Below are 20,060 nucleotides of genomic sequence, written 5' to 3'. Positions count from 1 at the left end.
TGGTATATCAAGCTCTCCAAGCCTTCCTCCCTCTCTTGATGGGATACCATGTCTCCTCGAAGCCCCTCTGCACTCTGGCGGAGACCATTCTGGAGTGGGCCCAGTGCAACCTGCTCTCGCCGAGAGCAGCGCGTATTCAGGGCATACGGAACACAGGGGTGGACATGTTGTCCTGGAGCAACCTTCCCTCTGAGATATTGTCCTTGCTTCAAGACTTAATGGACAGGCCGTACTCCCTCTACCCTTAAAGTCTATGTCGCAGCTATAGCAGCCTCTCATGCTCCTATAGCAGGGCAGTTGGTAGGAAAAAATGACCTTTTTGTCTGCTTCCTGAAGGGATCCAGGAGGTTGAATCCTCCTCGTCCCCTCACGGTTCCTGCCGGGGACCTGTCTGTGGTTCTTAGAGGCCTTAAGGGCCCTCCCTTTGAACCAATCCAGACTGCCGGCCTTCGACCCTTGTCGTTAAAAACTGCCCTACTGCTAGCTTTAGCATTGGTCAAGCGTGTGGTGGATCTGCAGGCGCTCTCGGTGAGCCCCTCTTGTCTTGAATTCGGGCCTAATAACTCCAAGGTTGTCCTGAAATCAAGGCAGGTCCCGAAGGTCCTATCCACACCCTTTAGGGCGCAGATGATTGTTGTATCCGCTCTTCCTCCATCCCAGGATGAACAGGAGTTGAACCTACTCTGTCCTGTCAGGGCCCTGAGGACTTACATTGACCGTTCTGCCTCCTTTCTTCCAGTCACGAAGCCCGGGCTTTCCAGATGGATAGTCGACGCTATAGCACTCGCTTACTCCTCCTCAGGCCTTCAATGCCCCTTAGGTGTGAGAGCACATTCCACTAGAGGCATAGCCTCCTCGTGGGCGTGGTCCTGTGGCGTTTCTATCGCCGTCATCTGTGCGGGGACTGGCTGGGCCTCGCCGTCTACATTTGTCAGGTTTTATAATCTGGATGTTCTTTCACTTCAGGCGCAGGTTCTTTCTGCATAAGCCTCGCTGCTGTAACCAGTTTATGTTTTTCCGTTATAACTAAGTTGGTGTAACTATATTCTGTGCCTCCTATATACGCCCTGGGCCCCACTGATGCCTTGGCTTAAGGGTTTGGGAAGATGACTACAGTGTTTTTAGACCTGTTACTCAGGCTATCCTATTTTATGGGTATCTGTCGCGAGCCCTTTTCTAGCACTCTGCCCCGATGCTCGGTCGTCCCCCTGTGTAGCATGGCGGGATGGAATATTGTCCCCATGTGCATCTTGTCTTATGAATAATAAGACATTCAACGCAGTGTGAAGTGTAGTATCGTAAGGGAACATACTCGGTTACTAACGTAAACTCGGTTCCCTTAGATACGGAACGAGTACTGCGTACTTTGCCACACTACCCGCGAGACGCCTCGTGCATCACTTCAGTCGAATCAGTCGGTTTGCCATGGTGAGGCGGCCGCTTATATAGCCCAATACCCCACCCCTTTTGGTGGGCTCGCTCACCATTGGCTCGCGCGGCCCTGCCACGCCATCATTGGTTCGTTTACTTTTACTCCACAAAAAAATGGCTGTGCAGTTTTCACTGCGTGAATGAAAAAGGCTTCAGTAATCGGAGAAAAGCAGTTTTCCCCAACCCTTGTCTTATGAATAATAAGACGTTCGACGCAGTACTCGTTCCATATCTAAAGGAACCGAGGTCACGTTAGTAACCGAGTACGATTACTTAATCAGATTCCAAAAAAGGAGTACTTGTAATTAGATTATTTTATGTTTTAAAAAAATAATAATCAGACTACAGTTATTTTTTTCCTTTACTTTTTTTTTATCCTCACAATGGCAACAAATTATTAATAATTCATTGAATCTCCCTACTACGTCTTTTTTATCTTTTAAATTTTCCCTTCTAAAAAGAAGCCTACTACTTACAGTATATACGTTCGTGGTCTTCCAGGTTTGTGTAATTGCACACAGACCAATCAGTCATGTGCCTATTACTAAAAACTGAGACCCACACAGCATTTGAGCACTGTCCAGTGGTTTGTGCAGCTTTGCCACACTAACTGTAATAGTTGGACCAGGCAGTTAAAGAAAACAGGCATTCTGTCGAAATAGGCTAAGGGGTAATTGTGGGTGCAGATACAAGATACATTTGTACATTAACCACTTCTCATTTGTAGCAAATTAGCTCAAAAGAAATATGAATAATTAATTATAACTTGTTATAATTAATTATAAATATTTGGATCAGTTAATAGAATTAAGTTAAAGTTAAATTAATATTACAAGTTAAATTAATATTACAATCAATTAACCTGTTTGTCCAGTGAACACTTGGTAAATTGTTTATTAATTCTAAGAAATGTTCATTTCTGGGTTATGGGAAATAACGTTCTTACTGTACAGTACTACTCAAGTCAACATCTGCGTGATTAGGGATTCCAGTATATGAGTATGAAACACAGACAACTCTATGTGTGACATGAACAAGACTTTATTAACTATACTAAACACTTAAACTACTCTAACATTCACACACATACAAACCCGATTCCAAAAAAGTTGGGACACTGTACAAATTGTGAATAAAAAAGGAATGCAATAATTTACTAATCTCATAAACTTATATTTTATTCACAATAGAATATAGATAACATATCAAATGTTGAAAGTGAGACATTTTGAAATGTCATGCCAAATATTGGCTCATTTTAGATTTCATGAGAGCTACACATTCCAAAAAAGTTGGGACAGGTAGCAATAAGAGGCCGGAAAAGTTAAATGTACATATAAGGAACAGCTGGAGGACCAATTTGCAACTTATTAGGTCAATTGGCAACATGATTGGGTATAAAAAGAGCCTCTCAGAGTGGCAGTGTCTCTCAGAAGTCAAGATGGGCAGAGGATCACCAATTCCCCCAATGCTGCGGCGAAAAATAGTGGAGCAATATTGTCGGTGAACACAATCCACCGTGCCATTCACCGTTGCCGGCTAAAACTCTATAGGTCAAAAAAGAAGCCATATCTAAACATGATCCAGAAGCGCAGGCATTTTCTCTGGGCCAAGGCTCATTTAAAATGGACTGTGGCAAAGTTGAAAACTGTTCTGTGGTCAGACGAATCAAAATTTGAAGTTCTTTTTGGAAAACTGGGATGCCATGTCATCTGGACTAAAGAGGACAAGGACAACCCAAGTTGTTATCAGCGCTCAGTTCAGAAGCCTGCATCTCTGATGGTATGGGGTTGCATGAGTGCGTGTGGCATGGGCAGCTTACACATCTGGAAAGGCACCATCAATGCTGAAAGGTATATTCAAGTTCTAGAACAACATGCTCCCATCCAGACGTTGTCTCTTTCAGGGAAGACCTTGCATTTTCCAACATGACAATGCCAGACCACATACTGCATCAATTACAACATCGTGGCTGCGTAGAAGGAGGATCTGGGTACTGAAATGGCCAGCCTGAAGTCCAGATCTTTCACCCATAGAAAACATTTGGCGCATCATAAAGAGGAAGATGCGACAAAGAAGACCTAAGACAGTTGTGCAACTAGAAGCCTGTATTAGACAAGAATGGGACAACATTCTTATTCCTAAACTTGAGCAACTTGTCTCCTCAGTCCCCAGACGTTTGCAGACTGTTATAAAAAGAAGAGGGGATGCCACACAGTGGTAAACATGGCCTTGTCCCAACTTTTTTGAGATGTGTTGATGCCATGAAATTTAAAATCAACTTATTTTTCCGTTAAAATGATACATTTTCTCAGTTTAAACATTTGATATGTCATCTATGTTGTATTCTGAATAAAATATTGAAATTTGAAACTTCCATATCATTGCATTCCTTTTTTATTCACATTTTGTACAGTGTCCCAACTTTTTTGGAATCGGGTTTGTACATGCATAGAGTTTACCAAGGTAAAGAGAGAGCTAAAACAGAATACAGGAAGACAAGAAGTTATAGCATTGTTTGAAATTCAGCAGCCTTGAGAAAACCATCAGTTTAGTTCTAACACACCCTTCTTTAAAAGGGGTTAGGATACTTAATGTATCAATTAATGAGAAATTTGATACTTGCATGTCTTTCCCATTTGAATTAAACTGTCCTGATGCAATTTATGGAGGCTCCCGTTGATCTTTGCTGATGTTGTCTTGATGAGAGAGAACCAGTTGGAGTTATAGGATCTTTGGTGAATAGAAAGACAAGGACACAGGCTGGCACAAGCTTGGGGTTCCTTAGAAGCTTCTAGCTCAGCATCATCTTCACATCAGAGTTTTCTCAGTAAAGGGACTGCCGTGATCTTGTGATCAGTGATTTTTAAAGTGTGAAGATGTTACACCCTCTGGAGGTGACTGAGCCAATAAGGAGTTGTTCTTTTGGAGGGAACTTTTTACGACTCTTTGTACTCTAGCAGGATATTAGAATAAGACATTGGATTGGGTGTTTGAGAGAAGAAACTTCTAGATTCTTATAATACTAATGTGTCACAGAGTTAGCAAAATGTAATGTAAATTAACAAATCGAGAACAAAGATTGGAGTTCATAGAGATTAAACATGGTACCCATGTGATTTTAGTTAACCATAGTATGCAACTCTGAAACATTAATACAAAGGAGTTCAAAAGAGAGAATTAATACATAGGCCAAACACTATTAAAGAAAAAACATGAGATGGGAAAAGTGGATACATGTTTATACATTTCTCAAGTGACTGTATATATTTAGAGTATATAGGATAAAAAGGTTCACTTTGTCCTTTTCAACAAGAATTAAGTGACAGTCAAGATTTTCTGCAAAGTCCTTTTGGGTCATAAAAAGTCTTATCAGTTTTCCTGTGTCCTGTATCCATACACCTGGTTCTGCCTTTGTGTTAGTTGCAGATTAGGGATAGTTCACAGACCTTTGTTGGGAGAGTGAATAATTTGTGTGTGTCTGATTGGTCCAGATGCCACACATTCCTAAGGTCTCTTTTGAATGGTATTTGTACCACGGGTGGTACAGTGGAATGCTAATACAGTGGACATAAAAAGTTTATACACCTCATTTAAAATTGCAGCTTTTTGAGATGTAGAAAAATGAATCCAGGTAAAATCATGTCACATCAGGATATGATGTTGATGATTCTTACCAAATTTTGTGGCAATATTACAAAACGTTTAGAAGATATCAATATTTGCGAAAAAAGAAAAAAAAAAAATTAAAATGGTGGACTGGTGATTTTTCCAATTCTGACAAACTGCTGTTGTCAGATTTGGCATGACCCAAGGAATCCATAGCCAATAAGATCACAGCTGACAGACATTTCACAAGTTACAACCAAAAGTAGCATTTTTCAGATTTCATGCCCTGTAGGTGGCGCTGCCATCAAATTTGGCAGGTACCCTCAGATCATGGAGATAATGAAGCACTGAATAATTGCAAAGATACAGCATCTCATCCGATTTTGAGACAACATCGTTAAAGGGTACATAACACACAATTTCGGCCAATCTCATGTTAATCTTGAGTACCTATAGAGTAGTATAGCATCCTTCATATCTCCGAAAAGTCTTTAGTTTTATCAGATTTATAAAAGAAAGATATGCTGTACAGAGTCTTTCCGAAAACAGCTGAGCTCCCGGAGGCGTGCCGTGGGCGAAGCTAAAGAGTGACGAGCACGCGCAGCGCTATCAATGGTCAGCTAAACAAATGTATTTAAACACACAAAATACACCATCGCATTACCCCTGGATAACTTTTGATTCATTATACATTCGTGTTGTTTACATTATATGCACTTACGCGCCAACTGCCAGTAAAACAGACATCTGATGCAGTTTCACTTACCACCTGCGGTTCCAACTCATGACGGGGATCTTTTACCGCTGTGACCGCTCCATCTTTCAGTTTCAAACAATCTGCAAATCCAGCGTTGAACTGGGCCTTGTTTATAAAACCATAAGCGCCAATCCTGAGGGCTCGAACAGCCACAGAAAAACACAAGATATTCTCCATTCAATTTAACCAATAAAAAGTGATTGCAACTTTCAGACACGACTTTATTCTTGTTTTGATATTTAATTTAAGGCGGTTTCTATGGTTATTTTGATGACAAATATTGAGAACGCATCAATGTAATGCGTGAGCACAAATCTCTCATCTCCACTTAATGCTGGGTTCTTTGGGAAGCAAGGTTATCTTTCCCTCACAACCAAAAACACACTTCTTTGGTGAAATTGTTGATTTCGTGGTCTAAAAACAAAGTGATAAATTCTTTCTTGAGCAAGTCCTGTGCAGCACTGCAGATAACTTCCGTAATTAACATCAATAAATTTCATAATGGTGACTACAATAATGAGAGGAGTCTTAATGTAAGACATAGAATGTGATCAGTATGAGAAGAGTAATCAGGTGAACTAAGAATTTTCAAGGACAAAAGGGTCAAAAGTTAAAACCAAAAAAAGTGATGTTTCTGATGGTGGTGCTATGGATTTGGTCCTAGAGACCCTAAAGTTGGCCAGGGATATATTCATGTAAACCCCAATAGGTGTGCCAAATATCATAATCTTCTTAACCCTCTGAGCCCGGTGAACGCATCAGCGCGTTCTGCTGTATTTTTTCCTCATGACAGCAGAAACAACTTAAAATACTCCGTCATTTTTGGCCATACAGATTAGTGTAAAACATCATTATAAAATATAAAGGGTCTACTTTCATTTGTGTACACTCCCAATAACATCAAAACCTTGTGTTTTTGTAAAATAAAGAAAATAAACAGGGTGTGCTTTCAGCTGTCTCTGTGAGAAATTTTCTGAAACACGTCTGAATAATTAACTGAAACTCAGCTAATATTTATCACATATACATGAGAGATACAGTATGTCTTTAGAAAGCTTGAAGTGTCTACTTTTAAATGTAGTAAGTCATACTGAAAACAAATATTCTCTGTTTATGTAATCTGTATGAAACCAATGAGAGGTACAATCTTCTCTGCCTGGATTCATTATCTGTAATGTGACCACACCAGCGCAGCCTTTGACACACAAATCGTCCATATGTGAGGCACGCTAACCTGAAAACGCCCCCATCACCTCAAAACAAAGCATCAGCTTCATCATGATTCCTCTGCTTTTCATCGAGTTTGGAAGACGCGCTGTGAGTTTACCTTAAATTTACCTCAGAAGAAGAAGAATGCGATTGATATCCAACGGAGGTAAGTCATTTATTCCCACTTACATTAGTTAACGTGTTATTGTTACATAAACTGTACCATGTGTTTAGACAGTGTTTACTGTGAAATACCATGTTCATAATGTTTCATAGAGTAAATGGTCTTTGTAACCGCTGTGAGTTTGAGTCACTTACAATGTGCATTTGAAAAGCAAAACATGCTTACTTCATAACGTCTTTGAAATAATTTTCATTTGGGATCTGAAGTGGCTTCTTATCACAGAATGAGGCAGACAGTATATTAATTTGAAGCATTCTACATATTTAAATATATTTAATATAATTAATGCAATGTCGAGTAGAGTTGCATCATAAATATACATTATTCTTATGAAAATATCCGAGATGGCTTGAACACAGATAAACCATATACTCTCACAGATTGTGTTTATTGTCTTAATATTTAATAAGTCACAGCATTTCTATCTTCTTTATATTCAGCTACAGTGATAGTTGTATTATGGATATCCTTGAACGGCATGTTACTTTACTTCTGTGAGGCACATTTGGACTTTCTGCACGAGGGCACTCTCTGGCTTCCAGTATGAGTTAAACATACATAATAGGGGTAATTTATGGAATTTGATTTATGTAATTTCCAGGTCTGGAAAAATTTGGGGAAAAGAAAACAGCATGGAAAAATATTTGTTTCAAGACTATTTCCCCTATTCAATTTTCTAAATATAAAATTAGCTAATAATTAAAATAATAGGCCTAATAATAAACGATTGTACAAGCAGAGTGATTTCATTGCAAACATTTAGTGATTTAGTGATTGTCATACACGGCTGATTAAATTAAAGGCGCTGAATGAATTCAAAACTTTCTCTTTACCATAAGCGAGTCTGTTTTGATCTTCACTAAACAAATGTGCATGAGCCACTCAAACCAGCAACAGATAAAGGAGCAAACGTGTAGACCAAGTAGAAAATGTATATGTATCTTTGATTATCTTGAGAGAGAGCAGGTTTGTTTCTCAGAGACGGAGCACGGCTATTTGATTTGCGATCGTGCCGTGCTAATTCCATTTATTTGCGTATCATATCATGCAAGGTTTACATCAATCAATACATGTACATACTGAACAGCAGAACATGTGTATGATATAGTGTTTTGTTGATAATACTCTTGTCAAGCTCTGATTTCGGAGAGACACAACAGCAACGTGGTTATTTGATATGCGCTCATTCATTCATAAAGCTTACACACATTAGCTTCACACTCATATTATTGCGTAGTGATTTTAGAGGTTTATGTATCGTGATATATGATCCCCTGGCTCACCTGTTATCCAGCAAACACGAGAAGTGACTGTTTCAGTTTTTAGCCGAATATTATTCAGCAGAATTATTTGTTATCCGTTATTCGTTTTGAAGCCATTATCCATGCCTTTCCGAATAAGGTATTCGGCTTCGGGCACACCCCTAATACATAACATTTATAATTATTTATAGTTATAGGCTGCCTGCTTTTTTTCCCAAAAAATAAAATTATTATTATTATTATTGTTGTTGTTATTTTATGCAGCCCTACAAGTAGACACAACAAACCTGGTGTTCCCTTTCAGTCGGTCACATTCGACGTTACGTCAGAACAGAACTGACGAATGGGGTCTCTAGAGCCCAGTCACCTTCGAGTGGTAACAAAACGAGCCAATGGTACACTGAGTACATTGGTCTGCGGAATTTGCATCGCGAGCTCCGCCCCGCTCTGTTGGTATATAAGGAGCAGCGCAAGCACACTCGCATTCAGGCTTTCGCTTCGGAGCCGAGCACTTCATTGTTGTTGCGCTTTCACCGGAGTGTGTATCACAAGCCTTCAGTTTCATGTTGGTGTGACGGCGAGTTCCAGCAGAGATCATCTAGAGTTTCCTGCTGTTCCAGTCTCTGCATCTCCCCTGGGCACTTTAGCACTGCTGAAAGAGCTTTTTTATCTCACAAAAGAGCTACCACAGGTGTGATACTGCATCTTTTTAAAGATGTCATTCCGCCCGTGTGTTTCTGGATGCGGTTGGTATATGGCTCCGTCTGACAGCCACGATCGTTATGTCACGTGTCTGGGCTTTCAGCACGCTGAGGCTGCGTTCGTGGATGGTTCATGTTCTCACTCTCGTTGTTGAGATTGAGAGAGGGCTACTTTGGCTGGTGGCCAGGGTGATCTGAGGGTTACGGTGTGGGCTTCCCCGACGAGACAGCCTCCTCGGGCCACACCCCCCTCCCATACACCGCAAGCTGTGGAGCTTCCGGCTGAGCTTTGCTGGGCCCTCTCGTCAGGGTCCCAGCATCTCGTTCGGGTCTCCGGCGGATGATCAAATGTCGATCGCCGCATCACAAGGCAGGCTTGAGTCCTCGGGAGATGAGGATTCAGCTGCGTTGCCTCCCTCTGGGTTGCCAATGTTGCCTGAGTCTGATTCCGAGCTGGCGGCCATGGTTTCCCGGGCAGCTGAGAGCATCCAGCTGAGAGCATGGGGCGGACAAAGGGTATGCGGGGATGCCACAAGTGGAGCGCTCTGTTGCGATGCAACTGTGTCCTCAGAGCGTCTCCACCTGGCGTGGTGATCCCAAGCATCCGTTCAAGGCCTGTAAGTTCTCCTCCACGCTTGTGGGCAAGGCTTACAGAGCTGCGGGTCAGGCCGTTTTCACCCTGCATGCCATGGCCACCCTCCAGGTCTACCAGGCCAAGGTGCTCAAAGAGCTGCACAAGGGCAGTACTGACACTGGACAGTCTGAGGCAATTAAACACATTCTGCCCCGGCGGGCCGCTGCTGCCTCCACACCGCCGCCGGCTCAGCCACCTCAGCCTGCTCGTCGCCGAGGGCACCCCCCTGCGCAGGATGGGAAATGTCAGCTCTACAGGAGATGGTGACAGGACCAATCCTTCCCCCGGAGAAGGGCCGGAGTAGAATCCTTTGTTCACCTTTTCTTTTTGAAAAAACCTTCATTAAAAGAGCCGTTTCCTCAACCTCCGGGTCCCAAGAGGCCACGGATGACAGTAGGCGATGTAACACCTAGGCGCTCTCATCCCCCTCTTCCTTTGCCAGTTACCAGTCAGAGCCGGCCCTAGAATGCGCTGCCTTCTCACTTCTGCACGCACTCCGCCCTTGCTAAGGGACGCTACGCCTCCCATGTCAGGGCCGTCAGTTCCGCCTTGGGAAAATCAGTCTTTGGTATTTTATCCTTGAAGCTGTTCTTTAGGAGAAGCTCTTTAAATAATAATGGGGAGCATATTTCGTGGACAGATAATGCATTTTTATCAGGGCTGTCGATTTTTACAATTTTGAATCAAATTAGTTACATGTAATTCATTGCATTAATCACATATATTAATATTTGCTAAAAAAAAAAATGCCCCAAATGAAGATAATTTAACATTTCATTACAATTAGATTAATAGTTTAATATACATTACAGATTAGTTTAATATACATTACAGATTAGTTTAATATACATTACATAGTGGCTCTCAAAAACATTGATTGAATTGCTCTGATGCTAGGAAAACTTTTTTTTTTTTTTTTTTTATGGGTCAGAGTAATTGCATGATTTTTTTTTCTTGTGTGTTATGTTTTTAAGGTAATGAATAAAATAATTTTTTTTTTTTTTTTTTTTAAATGCACTAAATTACTGCATTTAATCTTAATTTACTTTAATATTTTTTTTTTAATTCAGAAATATAATTGAAGACTACATTTGTTTTATTTTTGTTTTTTGTATGTTCATATTTAACTTTTTAAATTAATAATATGCCTATTAAACATACATCACTGTTCAAAAGTTTGGGGTAGAATTTGTGATGCAAAGCTGAATTTAGGCATCATTACTCTAGTCTTCAGTGTCACATGATCCTTCAAAAATCATTCTAAAGGCGCTTTTCTACTGCGTGGTACTGCTCGGGTTTGGGACCAACCCAAAATCGATGATTTAAAGATAAACCCTCAAGTAGACTGAGATTTACAATGCCTTTTCCCACTTTTGTCTTGCAGGTTAGCTTTATATGTGTATGAGTACTTGCTGCATGTTGGCGCACAGAAATCGGCACAGACCTTCCTGTCAGAGGTAAGTGGTATTGCCACTGGATGGTGGATGGCTCACTGGCTCGGTTTCTGGGAGCCTGGCTAGAGCTCCCCAGTCCGTCCTGCTGGCTCATCCGAACGATCAGGCTCAGCTATGCGATTCAGTTCGCCCCGCGTCCCCCCAGGTTCCGGGGTGTTCGTGCTACGATGGTGGGCAAGGATGCTCCTGTCATGCGCACGGAGGTCACGACCCTGCTGGCAAAGGGCACAATCGAGCCGATCCCTCCAGCCGACATGAAGTCCAGGTTCCACAGCCCCTACTTCATAGTACCCAAGAAAACAGGTCGGTTACGACCAATCCTAGACTTGCGTGCCTTGAACCAAGCTCTTCACAGGCTCCCGTTCAAGATGTTAACGCCCAAATGCATTTTCGAATGCATTCATTCTATGGATTGGTTTGCAGCGATCGACCTGTAGGACACGTACTTTCATGTCTCCATTCTTCCTCGACACAGACCGTTCCTTCGGTTTGCTTTCGGGGGCAGGCATATCAGTACAAGGTTCTCCCATTTGGGTTGTCCCTGTCTCCCTGCGTCTTCACAAAGGTCGCGGAGGGAGCTCCGAATACGGCCCACAAAGGTGTCCAATCCGGCCCGGGGGATGATTTGAACAATAATAAAAACAGTTATGCATGGTCCACCGGCTATAAATCCAAACGGTTATTAGTTTTATTTTTGCCAATATCTATTCTGGACTTGCACACAAACTGCTTTGCAATCATTTCCCAAACTGTCATTTGTGAGGAATGTGTTTTTTTCTTTTAAATTAATGTGTAGTTTGTATGGTTAATATTAATGTAACTGTCAGCTCACTAAGGTTTAAAAAAAAAAAAATCGGCCCACACATAGTTACATTTTTTTTTTTTTCCCATCCGGCCCTCATCCTGAAATGAGTTTGACACCCCTGGGCTAGGGCCTTATCTACTAGACACACAATCAGGTCAGTGCTCTGCTTCCTTCAAGAAGGGTTGGAACGAAGGCTGTCTCCTTCCATCCTGAAGGTCTATGTGGCTGCCATTGCAGCTCACCATGATCCTATCGACAGTAAGTCTCTTGGGAAGCACAACCTGATCATCAGGTTCCTGAGAGGGGCCAGGAGGCTCAGTCCTCCTCGCCCTCAACAAGTTCCCCCCAGCAGAAGGGAAAGGCTGTCTATAAGCAGAGGTTATCCCACTGGATAGTGGATGCTATTGTCTTGGCTTATCAGGCTCAAGATCTGCCATGCCCTCTAGGCGTGAGAGCTCACTCAACTAGAAGTGTGGCTTCTTCCTGGGCGCTGGCGCATGGCGCCTCACTAACAGACATCTGTAGAGACATCAATGTACTCAGCGTACCATTGGCTCATTTTGTTACCACTCGAAGGTGATTGGGCTCTCAGGCGAGACCCCATTCATCAGTTTTGTTCTGACGTAATGTCTCCGTTCCCTCATTCAGGGAACGAGAGTTACATACATAACCTAGACGTTCTTTATATTTTTTTGTGAAATGAATTTTAACCAGAAAAATCACAATTAGATGCAGCCCTAGTTGCTTCTGATATCAGCATGTTCACTGTTGTTATTGTTGTTTTTTACAGGAACCAGATGCCACTGATGAGTTGTGCTGAAACTGTTTTTCTCTGAGAGCGCCGTACCAACATCAGCAAGTGTCTACATGAGCATGGTAAAATGAAAAAACAAACACATTGGAAATGACAGGTATGTTGAACAGGAACTGTTTCAGGAATGGCACAAAGGTGTGTGACTGTTTAAGTCTCTGTCTTTAGATAAATGTGCCTTTTTGGCCTTCATTATGTATATTTGGATTATGTTGTGTTGTAAATAAAATACAATTAAAAAGCCATTCTTTTGAATTTCCTCACGTTCTTTGTTCTAGTTCCCTCACAGTCCCATTCAGCTGACAGGGCCATTAGGGGAGAGTCTTTGTCTTCCCAGGTGTGAAACACATTATTCATTGTAGCTTCTGGAGTGATCAAACACACAGTTGTAAAAGTCAATCTTCACAACATGCAGACCTAAAGTCTGACCCTGCTATTCATTGGGTTAATAACTGAGTACTCAGAAGTGGACAAAGCAAGACTAGAGTCAGACTTGAGTGACAAGCGCAAATTGAGAGCAGATATAGAGCGCACAATTAAGAGAGAGAAAACCGGCGAGAAACCAATGAGCGGCTGCGCTGCATGCAGCTGCTGCATTGAAGGGAAAAACAAAAACAAAGACACGAGGGAAACACAGAACTGAGAAAACAGCGATCAAACCCTAGTCCTGACCATTTTTAATTTGCAATGTGTGAATAATTTGAAAACATCAGCCATGAAACAAACTTAGCTAAATGGATAACATGCAAGAAAATAAATAAAATAAAATAAATAAAAATAAAAAACATTCTGGCCTCATAAACTACAATTTTTGTCACTTACCAAATGAAAAAGGTTGGTGTTGTTTGGCATTTCGTCCCCTTGGAATTATAAGGTTCTATCTGACATTTTTGTCAAAATTGAGTTATTCACATATTCATATTCTGTGACAACTTATTTACATTATGTGATGTTTCTTTTTTTTTTATTTTTTTTTTTTTTTATTAAGTTGTGTACATTTTGGGACTTTTTTTTTTACAAAACAAAAGGTTCTATCTACAAAGTCGAACTCTAACTTGGTTCTATAAGGTTCTATCTGCGTGAGCTAATCAGCACTTCGAATGCACACACAAGGACCAATCCGGTTCAGCTTTCTTTGTCATGTTGCCGGACTGCTCCGCGATAGTGGAAGAGAGTGCAGAAAAATGCTAAATGAGTGAAGAGGAGACTAAATAATTTCTCACAATGCAATGTTTATTAGAAACTTCATGATTGACTATTTTATTTATGATCTTGTCAATGACAGCAGCCCAAATTCCAGGGAATTACAGTCTTTTTGTGTGTTTTGCTGTATCTATTGCTGAGGAGTTATTTTCAGTTAAACACCATGCTAGCCAGCAGCGCTATTAAGATGATAGTTTAGGGTTTTGTAGTCTATTTGCTTTATTCCAGTCATGTCTTTGTCATACGAGGGAAAGTTATGTATATATTAGGTTATGTTTTAACCTTGATCCATCCTGTGTACTTGTACTGAGTTGTATGTACTATGTACCTATAAAGCTCTATGCTATGGCACACTGGATTAAAGTGTATACTACATTAAGTGAGATGAAATATTAAATTTTACATTGTTGGTAAATGAGTTGTTGCATAGTTGAAATAATTTATTTAAATATTTTAAATGTAAAATATTTTTAATTACATATAGTCAGTGAAACATTTTTCAATATTTATTAAAGTTTGTCAAACAGCTTTGCTGAAGCATTGTCTGTTTTCTTGCAGTTTAGTCTTAAAGAGATAGTTCACCCAAAAATGAAAATTTGATGTTTATCTGCTTACCCCCAGGGCATCCAAGATGTAGGTGACTTTGTTTCTTCAGTAGAACACAAATGATGATTTTTAACTCCAACCATTGCGGTCTGTCAGTCGTATAATGCTTGTCAATGGTAACTCCAGTTGGCAGTTGGACATAGTGGTGTTTTAGAGGTAAAAAATTATATAAATACTGTTTGGTTTCTTGCACAAACCGATCGTTTCGAGTCTTAGGACATCAATGTGTCATCACGAGCCGCAGGGTTTAATTTGGATTTGTCTGTGCATGTTTTTTTGACTCTTATAGATGAAGTTACCATTGACAAGCATTATACGACTGACAGACTGCAACGGTTGGAGTTAAAAATCATCATTTGTGTTCTACTGAAGAAACAAAGTCACCTACATCTTGGATGCCCTGAGGGTAAGCAGATAAACATCAAATTTTCAATTTTGGGTGAACTATCCCTTTAAAATGAAAAACAATTTAATTGATGGGGTCATAATTACAACAGACGTTAGCATGTTATTTCAGCCATACTGATGTCTAGAGAGAAAGCCATTTTACCTGTCCCACTTTCTGTGTAATAAAGTCCTTTTCAGATGTATTACAGTAGCTGCTTTCTGTCTAAACAAAAGGAAACTTAAACTTAAATGGTTCCTGCAATAATGTGTTAAATTACCCGTCATATTCCTACATAAATTTAACATATGCACTGGACAAAATATTTAGCACTGCCTTTTATGCCTTTTATGCTCAACTTAAAAAAATATTCATTTAAAATATGAAATGTCAAACTGTGTGATGACAAACTGCTGGCCACACCCCTCCCAGCCAGAATGCACCAACCAGTATGCACCAGGTGCAGTTGATCTGCTAATCAACAGAATAGACACAGTTTTAGGCAGAACAGCAGCAGAAAGCAGAACTGGAAAGTGAGCGCTGCAAACAATTTTTTAGACTGGAGTAAAACTCTTCTGTGCAGAATTAACCCTACTACAAACATTGAAGTAGCAGCCGGTGAGCTTTTATACTTTATTTTTCATGTATGAAATTGGATTTTTGTATTGCACATAATATCATTTTAAGGGTGTATTTAGACATTATAATTATTTATTTTTTAAAATAATTATTTTATGCGCAGCTTGTCAAAGCTGTACGGCTCAGTGATCAGTAGTAAATGCTGCTCCACCTGAAAGCCAGAGGGCTCTCTCACGCAGAAACCGCAAATATGCCCTGCCGCAGAAGTAGATAGCACGCGTCATTCCAGGAAATCCCATACTATCGCTGTAGCTGAATAAACAGAAGATTGAAACACTTTGATTGATTAAACATGACTAATAAACACACAACTCCCTTATTCTGTGTAAGAAGCCACATCATCTCACAGAAGAATGCTCAACTGTCGTTATGAAGTGAGTTTGGAGTAAAAACATTATTAAATGTTGTCTTTTGTTGGACAAGATGTTAATAAATGCTTCTCATGTCTGGAAAGATGTATGACACGTGTTGCTTTTTCAAATGCACATTATAAGCAACTCAAACTCGCAGTGCTTTCAGATGGATTAGCATTTGGAGCCATACTTCATTGACAAGCTGTGCAAAAAAAAAGCCTTTGCAATTTCATAATCGCACTAAGCCAAATCGCTTAAGCACGATTTCAATGTTATTTTTCAAATCATGCAATTAATTGTGCAGCCCTATTGCACAGACACTGATGCTCTGACACAGACACTGATGCTCCTCACCACAGCCCCTCCCTGGCGCATTCCTCTGAGGAAGGATCTGTTTTCTCAGAGACGGGCACCCTATGGCACCTGCGTCCAGACCTCTGGAATCTCCATGTCTGGTCTCTGGACGGGATGCAGAGGACTTAGGTGATCTACCCCAGATGGTGGTAGACACCATCACTTCGGTGAGAGCCCCCTCTATGAGGCCCTGGTGGGGTGGTTCGGAGGCTTACACAGGGCACTGGAATGGACCGCAACAGTGGCGCTTTGTTAGGGATCCCAATTCATCAGTACGTCGACGTTACATCTAACATGACCGACTGAAAAGGAACGTCTCGGTTACGTATGTAACCCTCATTCCCTGAAGGAGGGAACGGAGACGCCACGTCCTGTCGCCACAGTTGCTGTAACACCGCTAAGCGGCCAGGTCACCGGCTCAACTCTTCAGCGAAAACCTGAATGTGCAATGCAAATCTTGCATGCCAATGTCCATTGGCTCATTTAGTTTACACTCGAAGGTGATTGGGCTCTCTGGCGAGATCCCAATTCGTCAGTACATCGACGTGACGTCTCCGTTCCCTCCTTCAGGGAATGAAGGTTACATACGTAACCGAGACGTATTCTACAAAGTGGCTTTAGAGCTGATTTGAACTCTTCAAATTTGATGATCTGTTTACAGTTGCAAAGTACAACAGAACTGAATAAACACTGAATTAACCTTAGCTGAACAATGACACTATTTTCTTTTTAGAGCTGCTTTACAGCAGAATTGCACTCTGCTTGCATCATTTAATCATTATTTTTCTGCTTATCCCTGTAAAGTTGTTTTGAAACGATCTGTGTTGTACAACGCACTATATAAAAAAAAAAAAAAAAAAAAAGGTGAGGCAGATCAGATCTTCACCCTGGAGTCTGTGGACCTTGGCTCTTGTCTGAGCTGGATTTGGCTGTCAAGTCAAGTCATCTTTATTTATATAGTGCTTTTTACAATGCAGATTGTCAAAGCAACTTTACAGTGATAACTGTGTTTGTTTCTCTTTTGTCCAATCAGCAGGACAGCCATGAACCATCCCATGGACTGTTCAATTCATAGATTAAAGAAGCCATTTCAAACAAATTGTTTATACAGACTGAAGTTTTTTATTGTCTTCTAGGAGTTTGTTTGACTAGTGGAAAATTTGTACAAAATGTTTTTTATTATATTTTCAATTTTTTTCTGTATATTTTGAGTGTTATACAGTAAAAACATACATTGAGAATAATGTGAATTTACTCCCTTGTGAGATTTATGTGTGTTCTGTATGCCATGTGACTATTGTCTTCTGTAGAGCTACTTTATAGCTAAAATTGAAATTGTTTTAATTAATAAACAATTAATTAATTAATAATTAAACTTTAAATCGAGATAAACTTTGCAACTGTTACTTGTCTTGTGTTTCTGTGACCTAGTTTTCCCCAGTCTGTTTGATTAGTTCATTTTATTCACCTGTCTAGTTAATCATCTCATCTCCTCCTTAAGTTCCCTTTGTTTGTCACATGTATTTAAACCCAGTGTTCTCCTTCACTTCTTGTCTGTTCTCTTTTACGTTTATGTTAACGTGTGTTATGCTGTCTCTACCCTGTTGGAATCTCCTGTGTTTGATTAAAGACCTACTCGTATACTCATCTTCATCTTTGTCGTGCATTTATATACAGCAACTGTAACATTAGAACGGACCCTAACAGTGATTTTTTATTTTTTTTTGCAGCATTTTTTCCTCAGTTTTTGTTTCTTTTTTCCCTCATGGATCTACCCGCTGTCCAGCGTCTCTGCCTGGAGCAGGGAGACCGCTCGCTGGAACAGCTTCAGGCCACCAGCTCCACCTAGGCCAGAGGATCTCCTGGCTCCGCCTCCAGCCTCCGAACCCAACACTCCACCGCGGCCTGTTGACGTGTCGCCTCCGCCGTGGCTCCTCCCTCCCTCAGCTCCACCGGAAACCCTCAGCCTCAAGACTCCACCGGGCTCCCTCGTCCCACAGGCTCCGACTTGGTCAGACGTCGTCCAGCCTGCACCTTCGGTTTCACCTGGCTCCCCCTTCCCCCCGTCTCCTCCTTCGTCAGTCTTCAGGTTCCCGGACTCCACCTCGGATGCTCGTCGTCCCAGCTCCATCTCGGTCTCCAGATCCAGCAGTGTCGGTTGGGCTCTTCGGCATGCCAGCTCCACCTGGATCTCCATCGTCGGTGCCGTCTCCATCGGCTGTCCCCAGGGTGGCGCCTCTCAACTCTCCACTATGGCGCCTCCCGTCCTCGACTCCACCCTGGGGCCTCATCATGGTTGGTCTCTGGACCAACATCTGGCTCCTCCTGCTCCAGGCTTCCCCTTGCCTCCTCCCACCCTCCACTCCCCCTTGGACTATTTTCGTTGTTTTCTGACTTTTGTTTAGTTCCTCTGCCCTTCACCCTCCTCCAGAGCCCCCGCCCCCCCCTCCTCAGTTGGACTCTATACGGCGCGAGACCGCGCCTTCCCGGGGGGTGATATGTTACATGTCTTGTGTTTCTGTGACCTAGTTTTCCCCAGTCTGTTTGGTTAGTTCATTTTATTCACCTGTCTAGTTAATCATCTCATCACCTCGTTAAGTTCCCTTTGTTTGTCACATGTATTTAAACCCAGTGTTCTCCTTCACTCCTTGTCCATTCTCTTTTACGTTTGTTAACGTGTGTTATGCTGTCTCTACCCTGTTGGAATCTCCTGTGTTTGATTAAAGACCTACTCATATACTCATCTTCATCTTTGTTGTGCATTTATATACAGCAACTGTAACAGCAACATTGACACTTTTCCTGTTTATTACTGTAAAACTGCTTATAACAATCTGTATTGTATAAAGATCTATATAAATAGATGTGACTGTTCTAACAGCAAGCATGCAGTCACAAGATATATTTAAATCAGAGAAAGCCAATGGAGAAATCTCACCTGGATCTCACCTGTGTGTGACTCTTATTCCACTAACGCTAGTGAATTGAGTCTGAAAGGTTGGTAACACTTTACTTGAAGAGGTGTGCATAAGACTGACATGACACCTTCATAATCTTCATAATATGAAAGAGGTTTTATGCATGTTTATGACAACTGTCATTAAATGTCATTCGCTCAATTGTCATTTTTAATGCAAAGATGACATTGTTTGAGATGTCTTTGTTATGACAACTTGATATTAACCAATACATCATAACCTGTCAGTGTCTTTGCCATGACAACTTGACATTATTTAGCTTTATGGGTTAACATTACATTAAACTGTCATGTGGTTGGTTTTGACATTGGCTGTCATGATGCCATTATAATAGTGTCATGATGACAAATTGAACTTGTCATTAAAATGTCATTAAGTGTTAATACTCTGTCAAATAATTTTATAACTGTAATAAGGCGGGACTCAGGCAGAGATCCATTTGCAAGCTTTATTAAATATGAGCGTGGTCGTACAGGCAGGGTCAAAGCAGGGGCAAACAGGAACAGCAAGGGATAGGCAGAATCGAGGTCAGGATACAGGCAATGGTCAGGACAGGCAGATATCACTCACAGGTCAGGATACAATAAACAGTCCAAAGGCAGGCGGCAGAGAATCGTAAACGGGTAACAGACAGGATCGGTAACAGACAGGCAGACAGGATATAAACGATCAGAATTGCAACACA

At 41.2% G+C, this 20,060-nt stretch overlaps 1 protein-coding gene across 6 annotated transcripts in view; it reads left to right on the top strand.

The window, feature by feature from the left end:
• Nucleotides 1–20,060, top strand: part of p3h4 (prolyl 3-hydroxylase family member 4 (inactive)) — a 40,252-nt gene that overhangs the window by 6,019 nt on the left and 14,173 nt on the right. The window contains exons 2-4 of one of the 6 annotated variants that reach the window (XM_051872860.1): nucleotides 14,956–15,072; nucleotides 16,403–16,564; nucleotides 18,128–18,692. The exons of 1 other annotated variant lie outside the window; for it this stretch is intronic. In XM_051872860.1, coding sequence (XP_051728820.1) covers nucleotides 18,507–18,692 — 186 coding nt within the window. In that variant the 5' untranslated portion in view covers nucleotides 14,956–15,072; nucleotides 16,403–16,564; nucleotides 18,128–18,506. Of the gene's footprint in view, nucleotides 1–14,955; nucleotides 15,073–16,402; nucleotides 16,565–16,649; nucleotides 16,670–18,127; nucleotides 18,693–20,060 lie in introns of those variants that run through there. 4 more of the 6 variants (XM_051872861.1, XM_051872856.1, XM_051872862.1 and 1 more) reach the window with 4 other exon arrangements.

Source organism: Ctenopharyngodon idella, chromosome 19 (genome assembly GCF_019924925.1).
Source record: "Ctenopharyngodon idella isolate HZGC_01 chromosome 19, HZGC01, whole genome shotgun sequence".
NCBI lineage: Eukaryota > Metazoa > Chordata > Actinopteri > Cypriniformes > Xenocyprididae > Ctenopharyngodon > Ctenopharyngodon idella.
The sequence above is the reverse complement of the archived record's forward strand: the minus strand, read 5'-3'. Positions and strand labels throughout refer to the sequence as shown.